Raw genomic sequence first — 17501 nt, 5'->3', positions numbered from 1 at the left:
TTTCTGGGGGGGGGCAAGTGCCCCTGCTTGCCCCCCCCCGCAATTATGCCACTGAATATAATATGCTGATGTATACAATATACATTAATTGTAATTATTAAGTAATAATAATGTAACAATACCAAATAGATATACATACTTCATTAGTTATGGACGGAAAAAAATTAAAGGATTTTAAGGGGATTGGTAGCGGTGATTTCCTGTCTTTGTCTATAACACACGCGCAACATAAGAATTTAGACATGCTTTTTGTCAAACGTACCGATTGATATAGTGAAGCGATAAAAATTCTGAATATAGATTTGAATTTGTCATCAAGTCTACTTGAGATCGATCAGTCCATATATTTTATATTATCCCCAAAAATCCTAAAATTATTGTATTATTAAAAGAGTAATTAAAAAAATTTCATATTTCATTTTTTGGAGAAGTGTAAATCAAAAAATCAAAAATGTAGACTGATCGATCTCTAGTAGACTTAACGACAAATTCAAATCTGTTTTCAGAATTATTATCGCTTCTCTATATCAATCGGTACGTTTGACAAAAAACACGTCTAAATTCTTATGTTGCGCGTGTGTTAGACAAAGACAGGAAATCACCGCTACCAATCCTCTTAAAGAAATTTTGGATTTTATAACGAAAATGCAATTATTTATCCATCATGGTTGTTTTTGATATTATTTTTTAAGTAACTCGTTATCTAAGTGTGATTTTGTTTTTACATTTTTAGAATTACATCATTATTTATATTAGAATAAATAATGCAACAAAAGATCAAATTAAAAATTAAATACCTATATATACTCTATCGTCAAGTGTTACTGCTGGGTAGCTACTCCCCTTACGCTTTCAAAGTCAACTGTATAATCCAACTCATATGCTTATTATTGTAACTACTATTACTGATTGTATATTTTCAAATAAAAGTTAAAAAAAAAAAAAGAAATACCTATATAAACTAAGTCCAATTTATGTAATATAATTTAATTAAAAATAAATTAATATTATGGTAATAAATAATAATATACCTACATGGTATCAAAACATTATCAGTACTCAGTAGGTATATATTTTATTTATCTTTGTCTGATTTATATAACTGCGTAGGACATAACTACATAAGTATACCTAGGTACATATTATATTATGGCAACAGAATAGGTAAATATATCCACGATTAATAATTCTCAGTTATAAATTGTATAATTATTATTAATCGTATTATATGAGTGTTCACAAGTTATACTATAGTTCAATAATATAAATATAATATGTATGACTTTTGTATTTTTTCCCCTTTGATCCTATCCAACGGTAACCACTAACCAGGCTACAAATTTGTTTCATGCTTCATTGGTTCGAAATATATCAATGTTATGTCACATAAATGTCAAAGAAAATATTTAAATGTTTAAAAATATTTTTATTATTATTATTAGCGAAGAAGGACAATACGTTAGTCAATATAAGCGTACAAGATAAATCTGACGAAAACTGAAAGAAGTGAAAAAAAAAATACTCAAGTAATAAAATTGCCTAATTTATCCAATAGTAATCAATCGACAATCGTAATTTAATTTAGTGGTAATGTGTAACTTTATTAGCAGCTACTAATATTTTACTTGCTAAATTAATAACACAATACCTAGACTCTTATTATATGATTTAGAAAAAAATATAAAATTTGAAATTTTAGATAAGTCTACATTATAGACATGTAAGATTTATAACGAAAACGCTATTTTTATACAATACAAATGCAAAATATTATACATATTATGTAGGTGATAAAAAATTTTAGTTAGTACAAATATAATATTATATGTATATACTATATAGGTATATATGTATTATGTGATGTATTATATAATAATTCATTTTTTCACTTATTTAAGGCGGCTCTTATATAGTAGCCACTGGTTTAGGGGCAAAAATTAGGTGATTTTTAATGTAGCCGTTACTGCACCTGTTATCTTTTTGATAGTCGTAGTTTATTACTTGTGTGTGGGAGTTTGGTTAATATTCGGGTAAACGTGGTATAATAATATATGTTCTATATAGCACATGTACGCACAACCACAAGTCATCGAATGCATCATTAGAAAATCATTTTGTACTTAGATGGATACACGACAATAGTATATTTTTAGTTCATTTTTTGGAGTTTTTAAAGGAATTGTACAGTTTTGTGTGTTTTTAGGTCAGATATCTTATCTCTGTACTAGTTTAGGTACTCATATGACACTTATATTATATTTAGTGTTGTTTTAGTTCTATCTGTGCTTTATATAAGATTAACCATATATTACTGAAATTTTGAATATCTGTGCTTGAAATAGTATCTATCACCTATTCATTATAGTTTAATAGAGTGGACCAAGACTGACCGTCGTTAATTTTAACTTCTTTATAAAAGTGAACCGTTAATATAAATATGAGTATGCGCTGAAACAGGAAGCTGATATACCTATTATTATAATGTATAGTACTACCTATACTATTATTAATTTTGTTTTAAAGTGCATTAATGATGTACCGTGGTATACTGCAGGTACACAACAATGAATAATAATTATTAATAACTGTCTATACTGTATAATAAATTAAGGTCAACTACTCACTTCATGGCCTACCCGAAGTAGTAAAATATTAATTATTACGATGATACCCACCCGATTTAATAAAATGTATCAATGTATGGTGCGGAATATATTATTTGGACGTATATATTATAATTTAAGCGCGGAGATCTGAGACAGTATTATTATATATGTTGTCCGATACGACATTACATTTGCCCAAGAAAAACGAATCGTAAAAATATGTGTCGTCTTTACGTCATCATGGGATCGTACATAAATGTTTTAATGATCAATAGGTCTGTGGTCGCGTAACGTCGTGGTATATGCGTACAATAGTATAATATACGCATTAATAGTGTATGTTGTAATAATAATAATAATAATAATTATTATTATGCGCCAGACGGGGAAAAAAAGAAGTGAAAAAAAAACTCATCGGAAATCGGGACGAACACACGTGGGAAACGAATCCTGATGTGCTCGTTTATATTATGGTCCAAGTACAGCTGCAGATTCCGACGAAGCGAGCAGCATATTTTCAACACGTTAGTTTTGCGGAGGTTTTTTTCACATGAACTGATTTTACTTGTATAGATCATAATATTATATTAACCATTTATTTCAATTACACAGATATTAATTTATCAAATAGACAAGTCTAAGCAGAGGCGTGCATAGGAGTTTTCAATGGGGAGGGGGGATGGTGTTTGAAATTTGTTTTCAAACAAGATATTTGTTATATTTAGAAGTATAAAACATTAAACAAATATAGCGCCCACGCGAATTTTCAACTTTTTTCTTCTGAAACCTATGTATTACAACGAGTTAAGAACGATGGTGCAAAAATGAATTGCCGGAAATCATTAGTTTTTATGGTATAGTAGTCTTACGAAGTACACGATTTTCGGTTTACGCAATTACGCACATGCACAACGCTTATAACAAATTTTCAATTTTAGATTCTGAGCGGATATTTAATATACCACCAAAATATTAGGGTTACCAAATGGCAAATTCTGTTTAAATTGTATTTGGAATAATTATAGTTTATTGCGTTGTATTGAATAGCGTTTGAACACCGGAAATTTAACACAGTCGCGTAGAGTGAGCTTTCCTAACTTGTTTATACCTAATAAACTACTTTAATTTTTAACGATGTCAGTACTATTCAATTTATTATTCTTTACAGCTATATATACGTTATTTATGCCTCTAATTATTATTTGTATGACTATATGGCCCTCCACTAGTCGCGGCCCATTAGAAAAAATCCTGATATCCCGCCAACTTAGTCCGCCACTGGCCCCTGTACATATATTATATATAAAATATATATATGTGTGTATAATGTATATTTTATATTCTATAATGGCTGCCTTACACGAGAAAAATGTACAGACATAAAATACTGCGCAATGTCGGTGTACCTCATCTCAGTTTTAGTATAGATAAGTACGAGGTATCTCAGTTCAGTTCGATACCGAGATGAGCAATCCACCAGAGTGGATTTGATATATAGCACTTGGTATACGTCATATTGTATTACACTATTACATAGTAGCAGTATTTCTACCACTTAACACTTTTCCTTCAATTGTAAATCTAGTCTTCTGGCAATTTTTTTAAAATTAATATTAATATTACATCTTTCCGTGTTTTGCGTGTCATTTCTTACTCTCCTGGTTCAGAATGAATAAAACATGTCGATAATTTGATGTTTTGTTAATGTATTGGCGTCAATTCTATATTGATAATATACAAAAGTATATGTATTATAGTCCCAAGTTTGATTAATTTAATTTTGAACTATTGAATGTTGTTCGACTGTGCTTTTTCAGTAAAAACATCAACTTTTTAAAGTTCTAACTAAGGACTAAACACATATTATAAACTAAATAAATGACTTCTACTGTTTAAGAGTTAAATTGCCATATGTTTATATTATATACTTTTAGTGTTTAGTTTCATGAATTTTACCATGCAAATTCTAGTGCAGTCGAGTAGGTTTATTAAACATTAACAATTGATTTGTGTAATGCGTAGGTAGGCCAAGTTAGGACCATTACCTAATATATTTAATATTTATAGGTACCTACTCTTTGCGAAGAACAAAAATTATTGCTATTCTGATTAATCAATCTATAATCTTCTGAACCACTGCAGAAAAAAAAAAATTACATCACAACTACCTAGAAAACTATTGCGGAATTTTAATTTAAATTGATATTGAAAAAAAAATAATAATTCTAAAATACGATATTGGAGTTTAATAATGTGTATTGAAAAAATTTAATAGATATACCTATTTAAAATTTTTTTTGTAAATTTTTACTACACGCGTATATCATAATATGTACATTGTACATATAAATAGTGAACAAATTCATTCTGCCTGCGAGTAAATAATTATTGTTCGTCGTATAATACATAAATAATATCAACGACCAATAAATTAAGTACATATATAGGTACCTACCAGGAATTGAATGCATTTGCATAATTTAAAAAAAAAAAGTTCGGAGAGCAATGAATTATGCCAAAGCAACTCGTAGGAATTACAGACAATATTTTGGTCTCGCATATTTTTACATACAATTTCGATAAGTTTTTAATTACCACTGTATAGGTATAATAGAGTACTTTTATTTTCAGTTATTAGTCATGAATGTCTGTTCAGTATACATCGAAATTACTAAAAAATATTTCAGCGTACTAGTGTATATATAGTCTATAGCTGCAAGGAATATTATAATAACATAATTACAATAATAATATGCGCTAATTATACAGGTCACTATTAAAATAATAAAAGTCTGGGTCATAAGATTTTTCCACCCGTGGGAAAAAAATTATATACGGCTCAAAAAAATGATATATTATACTTAGGTACATTGTATTTTTTTTACATTATAATTTCGAAATAATCCTATATGTAAAGTAGGGTAGAGGTATAGACTATATTTATAAGGTCCATTTGCAAAAGTGATGAAAAATAAATATGTTAGGTGCTGAATTACTTTATTTTAGATTCTGACAGAGTATTAGAATGATACATTTTTTAATATGTCTAACGTCGTTTTTAGCATCAGTAAAAATGCTTCAATATTTAACTTTGATGGTGATCTACTGGTCTCTTGTGGTACCCAAAACCTTTTGAAAATAGTCCAAAAACCAAAAATTATACCAAAATAATAAGTAGGAATATCGACGAAACACTAGTTTTTGACCACATCGATTTGTTTTTTTATTGTACTTAAAAAATTATAAACCATTGAGATTTTAAATGTTAACCAAAAATTTATAACATCAGCATATTCTTGACATTCTAATACAATTTTAAAATTTTAAATATTCGACTCTTTTTAATAGCTATTTATAATTTTTTTTTTCTTGTCAACGCTTGAACATCTTAAATTGTATACAATGTGTCTCGTAAATTATCAAATGCAATCCAATATCTAAAATACAATGTCACAATTTTTTCAGAGGTTAATATTTTTACGAAATTAGTTATTTAAAATTGAAATATTATTTAATTAAATTTTAAATAAATAATATTTTCTTCCAACGATTTTTGTTATTTTGTTACACCAATTTAACACAATGTAATTTACAAAACATTAAGATGCATTTCTAACTAATTATAGGTATCAAGATTCTATCCACACCGCCATTTTACAATACCTATTATAAATGTGTTGTCTTTGCAAAAAATTAATACTACCGTATTATTAAATAGTAAAATAAATTACTATATAACATCATAGTAACAAAAACAAATATCAATTAAAATACTCCTTAGAATTAGAGGCTGTCAGGCTGATACACTATCTCCGCTGGGATCTGATTTTCGTATGCAAAGATAAAGGCCCAAAATCGTGAATATATCTATGGGTAATATTGATATACAATTCGTATAAATTATTACTCAATATAGTTATACGTGACAAAAAAAAAAAAAAATAGTGAAAATTGAAAAAAAAATAAAACATTTCTCCCCATGTGTCTCTATGTTAACCGATAAGACCATCTATATCGATCTATGATGAATAAGTATAATAGAGTATACATTAAAGTATAAGTACATTTTAACAGAAAGTTTGAACTATGTAATTTTTTATAATTTTAATTTTGAAACTTATTTTCCATTTTTTTTGCGTTTTCAATGGTTAAGATAGTTCTTTAATCTTTGGACTTTTTAATTTCCATATTTTTTATTATTTGTAATCTGTATTTTTAAGGATCTTATAATTATATAGCCTTATTTATTCTAACTGCCAACAAGCTGTCGCTTTTATCGACAGAGTGATGCAATATTACACAGTGAATACACAATGTTACACATGATTGCATTTTAGGTTTACTATACGATACGAATGTCATAGATGTAACAGTAAGGATATATTACTGTTCTAGCAGTCTAGAATTTCCGGGGTAGTCAGTTAAACCGGAAAAAATGTAGATATACCCATATTTATTATACTATAACAATTATTATTTATTAGTGATGATGTGTATCGATAATATATTATCGTACAATATTATATTTCATTTAACTTGTGCCTGGCTCCTACACCGTCCTTGGGTTGGCCCGGCTCACAATCTTATTATTTTCACCGGCCCATATGTAGATATATCACCCTAACACAACCCCCCCCCCCCCCAGCCAGCCAACGTCCAATTCCACGGGGAATTCATAAAATAATATGTGTGATGTATCTATACATAATTTTAATGGAACCCATTTCCAGATAACATATAAGATATATAATATGCGTAATGGAGCTAAATGCCAATATCGTGTCCCTGAGGAACCCGCGTCACGCCTAATAAATAATATCGCGTACCACATAATATAATATAATATACCACAGCTATAATATAATATATATATGTATATGTAGTTGGGACACTAGTTCATCTGCGAAGTACCTATGTAGTTATGGAACAACGTTTCGGTGCGTAGGTACCTATTTATATGTATATTGTATATATTATGGGAATGTCGTCGTAATAAGGGACATATTATTATATATATAACCTACATCATACACACACACACATATATATATATATATTATATGCTTGGGGCGTGTGGCGTCCACGTTATTTAATGGAATTCCGAGACCATCGTTAACGATCGGGTAGCGGCACACACACGATATATAATATTATTATATATACTGATATACACAGATACGTGTACATATGTATTCGGTTTTGTTTGTCGAAATGGTCGGTCTGCGAGCTCTCTTTCTCTATATATATATATTATGTATGTGTATATAATACGCACACATCGTGCAGTGTACCGGCACCGGGACAGTCTCCATGTGTTGTGCGATGAAATATTATTATTTTCGTGCACACATGGCCGAGCAGTGTGACTAAACCGATAGGTATGATACCGTCATACACCGAGTTTATTATTATTATTATGTATCGAGTAGTATCAAAAGGACGTTAAACCGCCGAAATCGTATGGTGATGTGAAAGCACAACGAAGGAGGAGCAGTGAGAACTACAGTGATCATCACTTTTCGTGTACACTGGATTATGATTATGTGGAGGAAACATACAAGTTACCCGATCGTTTTAAAAAAAATAACAATCCAAAAAATATTTTGTACACAAGTCACTAGAACATAAACCAGTTTTCCAAAATCGTTCATAGCAAAAAAGTTGTAAAAAAAAACCTAATATATTAAAAACAGTTATGCATTTTGTCCAAGACATTATTCTCTTATAGCAAGTACATAATATTAGAGTAATAATTTAGATGCTATTTAAATCTTAATTTGGTCTAGACGCAGTAATGGTCGAGCTACGTCAACTTGTTTTAATTTTCTATATAATTTCGTGATAAATGTTTACGGAATGACCAACTACGAAAATGACATGGTAATGGGATAAAATGTAAAATACTTTGAATCGGAATTCAAATGTATTAAAAAATTTTCTCAGAATGTCGATGAATTTGTCTAAAACTCCTTTTTAAAAATTCCATTTAAACGCCTTCATATATTACATATTACCCTACACTTATAACCTATAATATTGTAGGTAGGTAGGTATCTAATATTATATTGTACCTATTTACTATTTACAATATGGGTTGAGGGTTCGCATCTAATAGATACATCTTTTAAATTTTAATACGGAATAAATTAAACATAATCGAAACAAAAAAATAATATAACTTATGACTTATAAGATATATTTCAATCGTACAATATTATGCCAACGCACGCGATAAACTAAAAATCACTTGGTACATGAAACACTTTTGTAATCGTCTTCGTAATTTTGTTTTAATATAATTATACAGTTCGCCATTGTCAGACGAGTTCGGGACTTAAAACGTAAAAATATGCGATTATATATAGTATTATGCTCCAAAAATGTAATTATATACACTAAAACGATTTACCTACTTATAAGGACAAATATTTCTTTAATTAAATACATTTTTAATTCATTTTTAAGCGTTTTGCACGAAGAGCAAATAAAATACCATAAGTACCTATAGTTAATAATTGTTTAACCTATTAAAGGGGATATAGTGTTATTCATACAATTTTGCATTTGAATTATCTGTAACTATTTTAAAACGCATTTTTATATTAAAAATCTGCCGTGTTTTACTACATTCAATAGTCAATATGGATATGTAATTACGATAAGTCTCGAACCCTGGTCGGAATAGATGGATAGATGTCCGGCGGCGCGATCGTTGGCGGAGAATGTCGATTGCAAAAGTAATTTCTTAGTAAAAAAAAAACTTATTACATTTTTTTTGTGACGTTATCGTCATACATCATAATATTATTAACCTTGAAGTCAAGCCAAACGGTTAATAGGCTACAGTTCAAAGAAACGTCCACGTCAAATAGACTTGCCTTTTTTTTCCAGTATAATATAATATTAAGTATATATACTTTATTTTATGAGTTTAATTCGTTTTCTAGTAAGTAGTATTTATAAATATATGATAAAAAAAAAATATTTTATACAATATTGAGATTATAATATAGTTGCACAATATTATTTTATAATTATTATAGATAAACAAATACAATACAACGAAAATGTAACAAAATCAAAATGTAGTATTAAATAAATGTGTGGGTATATATTATTATGTATCATACCCATGTATTTATTTTTACATTTAAAAGCAAAAATATATTGAGTACAATATCTCAATAGCAATTTACAAATTAAAATTTGTTTTTAGAACGAAAATCAAGTTTATTTTATTCGTTAGTATTTTGTATGTTGACACAAATGTCAATGTGGTAAAAATACGACGTTATATTGGAAATTAAAAAAAAAGGCAAGTCAAAGGTTTGATATAACTATCAGAAATGACACCTCACAACAAAGTTAGCTAATATTGTACAAAATGCGGTTTTAGTAGTTGTCATCGTCGTCGTCGTCGCTGGGCAGGTCTTGCACGAAGCAGTATCGACATACCAGCCCTTATCAGTTCTCCGTCCAGTTGTTTAAATTGCACACAAGGCGAAGAATGATAAGGACCGGTATGCGAAACGATTTCACGATCCACGCACGTCTATAACACAAAAAAAATGACGTTTTAAAAACACGTTAACTTGGTCATGTTAATATATTATAAAATATACACCATAATAAAGTGTATTGTGTTTCATATCAAAATTTTGTGTCCAAATTAGGTGCGGTGGCGAGAGTGTATAAAACATAGCGCCTGATCATCAGTCCTAAAATATTATATACACCGAAATTACGCGTGCCAAGCGAGATGTATTATATTCGCGTAAAATTATCATGTACACGCTGCACACAGGCCTAATTTAAAATTGTAATTTTTGAGGGGCTTCGGTCTCATACGATTTTTAAGGACCACGATGTCGTCGAGGCGAGGGTGCTATTATTTTTTGTTTTAGTTTTGCAAATTATGATGGGAAATTAATATGTCCATTTTAGTAATCTACGGGCTAGAGGTTTGCTGATGATCTGCTCGAATAACTGCAAATTAATAGTATAACCGAGTGCATCAGATTGGAATGATAATGCAAGCGCCCCCGTCGGCACACCTAAATCCACCCTCGTCAGCTGTGTAAATTATATAATATTATAATATGCTAACGCCACGCACCAAGTCTAATTGTTTTGAGCACCACGACTCTGTCACACGTTTAGTTTTCGCAGAAATCATTTTCGATGACGATAAATCGACCGGAAATTTATAACGTCTCGTATCGTAACCAAATATAATAACTCACCTCAAATCGTTGTCACACGTACGACACATACATATATAACATCATATAAATAATACGCTTAGGATTCGCGCTTTGTTGTGAGATTCGCCCGCACGTGACAAAAAAAAAACATACGATGTTTTGAGACTTTCTGTCGTAAAACGAGTGAAAAAGTGCGAATACTTTGTAATATAATACATTATAGTGTAATATAACACACAACAAAACATCGTATATTACGTCTCGTTTTACGGCGACGTTTGTCACTCGCTATATATATAGTCGCTGCCTTCATACAGTAGTATATGTCCTGGACCCTCGGAAAAAAACATTACGCGCTCTGCACGATTGATTGAAAACGAGAAAAGTATAATCGATAGCATTATTTAATGACGAGAAAAATAAATAAATAACCATGTACGCGATCCCTCGTGGGGAGGTGTACGTCCCCTCGCCGACCCGGCCACGTCTATAATAATAATATATGCCACGTCCGAGCAACGGAGGCCATATTGTATACGATCGTCGTCGATCGAGTCATTTTTCTCCGTCGCGCCGGCGTCACTGCAGTCGCGTTTACAGCAGTTTACTATACTCAGTACCATTTCATTGTACATAGGTAATTACATAGGTATATTATATACCTATGGCAGAACACTGGTATATAATATATGGTATTATAACATATATATATTATAAGGCACGTGCGGCACACGACAGTGGATATAAATAACGTTCGGGCGGCGTCCGAATAATAATGCGTACCCGTGTGGGGTCACAGAGTCCTGCGCAATATACATACTATTATCATTTGGGTAAGTACGTGTACAAAAAATCGAAATAAAAAGTTCGCTGTGGAATAGTACTAAAACGCGGGACGAGGTGAAGGCGAGCGCGACAGTATAATATTGTAATGTAATGCGATTAACATATTATTATTATGCATTAATGTATAATACTGCTGCACTATAACATAACCCCGGTATACACCTCTATACCTATATATTCGCAGTAATATTATGTAGATATACGCTCGCATATTATTAATTCGTACCCGGTAACACACACGAGACGGACGTTGTTTTAATACATACCTACCAATGCGTGTACAGAGCGTGTTACAGTGTTATACGTAAATAGGGTACGTATTACATTCAACACTCTGCAAAGTCGCGCACGCGAATACAATTATTGCAGTATAGGTACATATTATACAATAAACTTATACACATTATGTGTAGGTACCCATATAGTCGTATAAATGTGTATCTTTCTCTCTATCTCTCTCTCTCTCTGTGTGTGTATCTATCTGGATTAATAATAGTGTAACGGCGAACAACGTTATACGTGACCACTGCCGCATATTTCACACATACACCCACACATATATATTACATATAATATTATATAGTATGTAATATATATATATGTGTAATACATGTTTATAACAACACACACACACAGTATAGGTAAATTGGATCAGAGGGAATACGCGATAGTTAGCGGTATACGCATATATTATTATAATAAAGTACTACAGACGAATAGTATAGGTACCTATATGATAATATGATGTACCTCGAGGTGTATGCGAATGTCGTGTTTTGTATACAGTCACGTTGTTTTGCGGTCCATCCAGCATCCTTGCCGACGAGATATTTTATTGGATGTACGTGCACCATCATGGTATAAAATATTACGCACAATATTGTAGAGATGACCTCGTACTGCAAAACGCCTCCTCCCTGCGAAGCTTCCTCTCTTATATTCTCGTTTCTGCATTAAAAAAAAAAAAACCATGTTTTAATATAACGTGGAACGTACTTATACTCATTAACTGGCGCCGCCGATGGGCGGTATAATATTAATAGAACGACAGTAAAATAATATAATTTTCGTAGACAAATCTTCGGAGATTTTATACAATATGTCAAAACGATCGAATTCGCGTAATCGCGTTTATTCAGCCCCGATATCGCTGCACCAGTCGTGTACTCGTGTGTGCAAAATAAATATTATAGAAGTTGAGAAGTATAAATTTTCAAAAATGTGTCACTATATAATAATACAATTATACGACCTGTCTCACGCATAACCATCAGTCACACTCCGAAATTCGGATATACTAATTTACATGCACGCTGCCAATAATAATAATAATCGTGAACGTCCGCTTTTCGCTATTGTCGTCTAATCTGACTTACTCGCACACACACATTTAATTATCCGACACCACGTGTTTCACAACTACTACTATAATAAACACTGCGCCACTGTTTTGTCTTTATGCGGTCGACGCTCCCACGTCAACGCCGCGGCCGTCATAATGTTCAATTATATTAGTCGAAAAATAATATATTATTATTATTTCAATGACGTTTTTATTCGATTAACCTTCGAAAAGTTTACACGTAATTAAGATTTTTTTTTCAATTTTCGTAAACATTCGTTTCAATTTTTATTAAAATGTTATTGTTGATTTGACGGCGATGTTTACACATACCTATAACCCGATTTCTTTTCATCCATACGCTATAGTATCATAAAACACATAATACATATTAATACATAATATGGTATATTTTGTATATATATATTTAATAATATATAATATATAAACTGACGGAAGTAATTTTGATCTGACGACAGTTCGTGTGTGTAACAACGAATGGCGACAGACTGGAAAAAAATTGACCGTACAAACGCGGTCGGGTCACACACAATATTAAATATGTATTAATAATATTACACGCACTGTAGCACAATAAATTCGGTTTTCAAATTCGTTTTTATAGAATTATACGCCTAAAGCCGAACGCTCAATAAATACGCAAATCTGCGGATTATTATACGTGTATATATTATACATCCGAAACCACAGGCTGTCGATATTATAATATATGCGGTATTATATATTTATACAATATTATAATATATTATTAATACATGTACATTACACCATACCACTATATAATAATTCTACCATCACTTCACCATATTATATATATATATAGTATAAACCATCTATATTATAGTGTCACGTATATAATATTATACTTTCAATAATATCCTATTCCGACTATACTGTCGTGCTGGTTTACCATTGTATACATACCTACCTACTGTTCAGAATTCGGTACGTATTATTCATGCACATTCGACGTTTCCCTCGGATTAAACCCACGACAACATCTGCCGGGCGTATATCGTATACGATCATTTTGATTGCCCCAAATTCATTGTTCACAATATTCATCAATACATAATATGGTAGTACCCGCACTATAATATTGTACAGTTTGTCCCAACAAAAGTCAAGCGTATCGCCCTATGCATCTTCCGCTCTCAGTTTATGGTTCGAAAATTCAGAGAAATTTTATTTTCGTTTGATTACATTTTTGGAATTTTTTAAATAATCGTTTTTGTCAAATGATTTATAATACGATTAATAAATTGCCCGAGTTAGAGCAGAAGATTATAGCAAGTTAGTGTGTGAGATTAATTTAGGTATACATTTAATAAACTATTTATATCAAAATATTAAAACGGACTGCATTCATTTTTGTTTTTGAAAACTAGTAAGTACTTAGTATCATAATCCCAAAATATTTTCATTTTTTCACATTTTAGTAAAAACATTTTATTTTTTCCAACAACTATCTATTAATATTTCAAATATCAAAAACTTAACCTGCTTTAATTTGGTAAATTTTTAATAATTATTCTCAAATTGTTTGAATAAACTCACTTTTCAATTTATTTATTTTCAACTGGGGGATGCGCTTAGTGTAATCCTGCTGGACTTTTGGGACGACAACGACTAAGACGGCGAGCGATTTACCGCTCACGACAACGATCTCATAATATATATATTATTTTGTAATAATAGAAAATAACAAAATCTACTTTATCGAATTCTCTGGCATAGTCAACTGCCGCCGACATACCGTAGTCTGTAATTCAACCCATTTTTTATTCCTTCGTTTACTATAATAAATGTATATTATACCTATTTATATTTTATTAATTATTATTATTACTAAACATTTTTCATTTTTTATCAAACGTTATATTATTATAGCGTCGTTCAATGGGTCTGTTTTTTTTCAACGGGGTATTATAACAACTATTATTAATTATTATTATTATTATTATATTCAAATCGTACATTTTTTGATCGAAACAATAAATGCTTTTTCATTTCAGCGGCGGTGTTCAATCAGAAATTATATTTATAAATCGAGAATTGTAGAGTGGTTTTTTTTCTTTGTACAACTCACGCATGACTGAGTTCAATTTTCTTTTTTCCCCGAACGTAATAATTAAACGCAGGGGAAGAAATAATTAAAAAATAAACACCCGTAGCAAACTAGCTCTAATGAAAACAACACCGTTCTCGTCGTCGCCCTAAATCTCTTTCGCTCGATTTCGAAACGAATAACTTTGAGTTCCCGGCCGGCCCTATCCCGCCGTCGAAACTACCCACCTCCGACCACTGATATACCCACGGAGGGGGCCGTATAATCTTGACGCCGACGTGCAACTTTTTTTGTTTAAAAATTCAATTACGGGCCGACATTAAAAGTTTGGAAAATTACACTGTATTGCGATTTTATACGAAATTAGAAGTGCTCGGATACAACGTGGAACGTGTTTTAATGAATTACCTGCGAATGGTTACTTTATATAAACGAAATTTCCAGTCAAGTTATTTGAGAATTGCATCACATGAAATAATAATGATAGTAGGTATCATATTATTATAACGATAATTTTCAAACGTAATTAAGACAACTTGCAAGTGGTTATAATATATACAGTGCTGAACCAATCATACCACAATCCATAACCCACCTTCGTATTGAAGGTACCTACGACACGAAGTTTACGTATTTCCCATTTCCATAAACACGTTTGTCACATCACGCGATTCTAGTCATAATATTTGTTTCGCTAATTCGGTGTCTGAATATTTGAAATTAATAACATCATAAAAATAATTTTGTAACTATTATTAGGTACATTCTTAATTGATATTATATAAACTATGAGAATTTTGTGAAAAATATTAATTTCGATAACATTATTCTATTTTTTAAAATTTGTATTATTTTTTTTTATTTTTTAATCAATATGTATAGCGTATGATTAATGAATAATCGATTATTTAAACACTTATAGTAAAGTTATAAAAAACGAAAAAAAAAACTTGACAGTAAAATTGTAAAAGCGTGTAACCTACAATAATATGGGATACGCTTTATATAATATTATTGTTTTTAAATTCAATCTAAATTAATATTATGTTATTTTATTAAAAAAAATATAATAGTTATATATTCGTAAACGTATAAAAATTAACTTGACCAGTCTTGTAAAAAATATTCAAGTTAAAAATCAGTTACCTAATTAGTTGTAAACGCGTGCTTATAATATTTTAGATCATATACATCAAACATAAAAAACCTCTTGTATATCCTACTCGCATGATGCACATGTATTTTGTTTATATAATATGACGAACAAATGTACGTAAGTTTTTTTTTTAAATGTTTTTTGTACAAATCACAGACACATTATTTTGGGCGTACAGCTAGTTGCAGCCGCGTTTCTCACACACATTTTTGCGGGCCGGCTGATTCTCTATAACGGTCGCAGCTGTGCCACGGAGGGGGTGTCCCCTTTTGTGATTATAAAAGCAGCGTACACACGCGGTATGCCCTCCAACACCTGGTCGGTAAAAAAAAAGGGAAAAGAGAAAAGATTTCCTCTTCGAAAAAAAGGCGTCGAACTACGGCGATCAAAGACGATCTATAATGTAATAAGTGCAGCAGATAATTATTTTCGAGACGATCGACGGGGCATATCTACGTAGTAAATTGTTGAATTCTATATATTATGGTCGGCGCACAACACAATATTATTCGTTTCTAAAAGTCCAGAGCAGTCCAAAATTTTCCGGGACCAGAGACAAATTTATTTTAAGGCTCCCGAAACATCATTACACGGTATGATAAAAATATTACAGAGTCAAAGTCAAAAGTCATAGAGATTTGCAAGATGTTAGCAAATTTCACCAACCAATAAGGTCATTCATATAATATAATAACACTAATAAGTAATATAATTATAGTAATAGCGTCCGACTCTAGTACGCCGCGTTGATACTTGCAATAACGAATTCCTACGAAGAAATTTGGATATTTTTGTCATTAATCTTCGCATTCCGACACCACGACAATAATAAATTACTATCATATCATTCAATACCCGAAAACGTAGCTTGTTTATGTAATTTATCTAATTACAAACACGGAAACGAAATTAAATTGATTTATTGAAATTTCATAAAGAAGGTTTTGGCAATGATAGGCCCTAACGGGTGTAACGCCGAGTAGTCCTAATCATACAAGTACCAGCAATTGTATTATCTGACCAACACACAAGTTCATCAAGAATTTTTCAGGGGGCCCCTAAAAACATTGTTTTGGGTCGGAGCAATATTGTCACGTTCCACTCCGAATTTGGACGGCCCTGTGCTCGACGGGTACGAAGACGAGCATGACAGCATGTACCATAGGTCCCATAAAATAATATTATAATATTTATGGTTTTAATGGGGCTCTGCCGTAAAACTGGAACTAGGACTTTAGTTACAGCGGTTATAAACGCG

The 17501-nt window shown here is 31.0% G+C and overlaps 1 protein-coding gene and 1 non-coding gene across 3 annotated transcripts in view; both read right to left on the bottom strand.

Moving 5' to 3' along the window:
- Positions 1-10057: 10057 nt before the first annotated feature.
- Mir184a (microRNA mir-184a) lies at positions 10058-10122 on the bottom strand. The gene has a single exon (NR_040124.1). It is a non-coding gene; the product is annotated as a microRNA mir-184a (primary transcript).
- A 42-nt stretch (positions 10123-10164) lies between these two features.
- Positions 10165-17501, bottom strand: part of LOC115033416 — a 36493-nt gene continuing 29156 nt past the window's right edge. For both annotated transcript variants that reach the window (XR_003838760.1, XM_029485903.1), the window contains exon 3: positions 10165-12604. Coding sequence is in view for 1 of the 2 variants with exons in the window: in XM_029485903.1 (XP_029341763.1) it covers positions 12443-12604 (162 nt within the window). In the remaining variant the exon portion in view is untranslated. The remainder of the gene's footprint in view (positions 12605-17501) is intronic.

Source organism: Acyrthosiphon pisum, chromosome X (genome assembly GCF_005508785.2).
Source record: "Acyrthosiphon pisum isolate AL4f chromosome X, pea_aphid_22Mar2018_4r6ur, whole genome shotgun sequence".
In the NCBI taxonomy this organism is placed as follows: domain Eukaryota; kingdom Metazoa; phylum Arthropoda; class Insecta; order Hemiptera; family Aphididae; genus Acyrthosiphon; species Acyrthosiphon pisum.
This window is presented reverse-complemented; position numbering and strand designations above follow the sequence as displayed.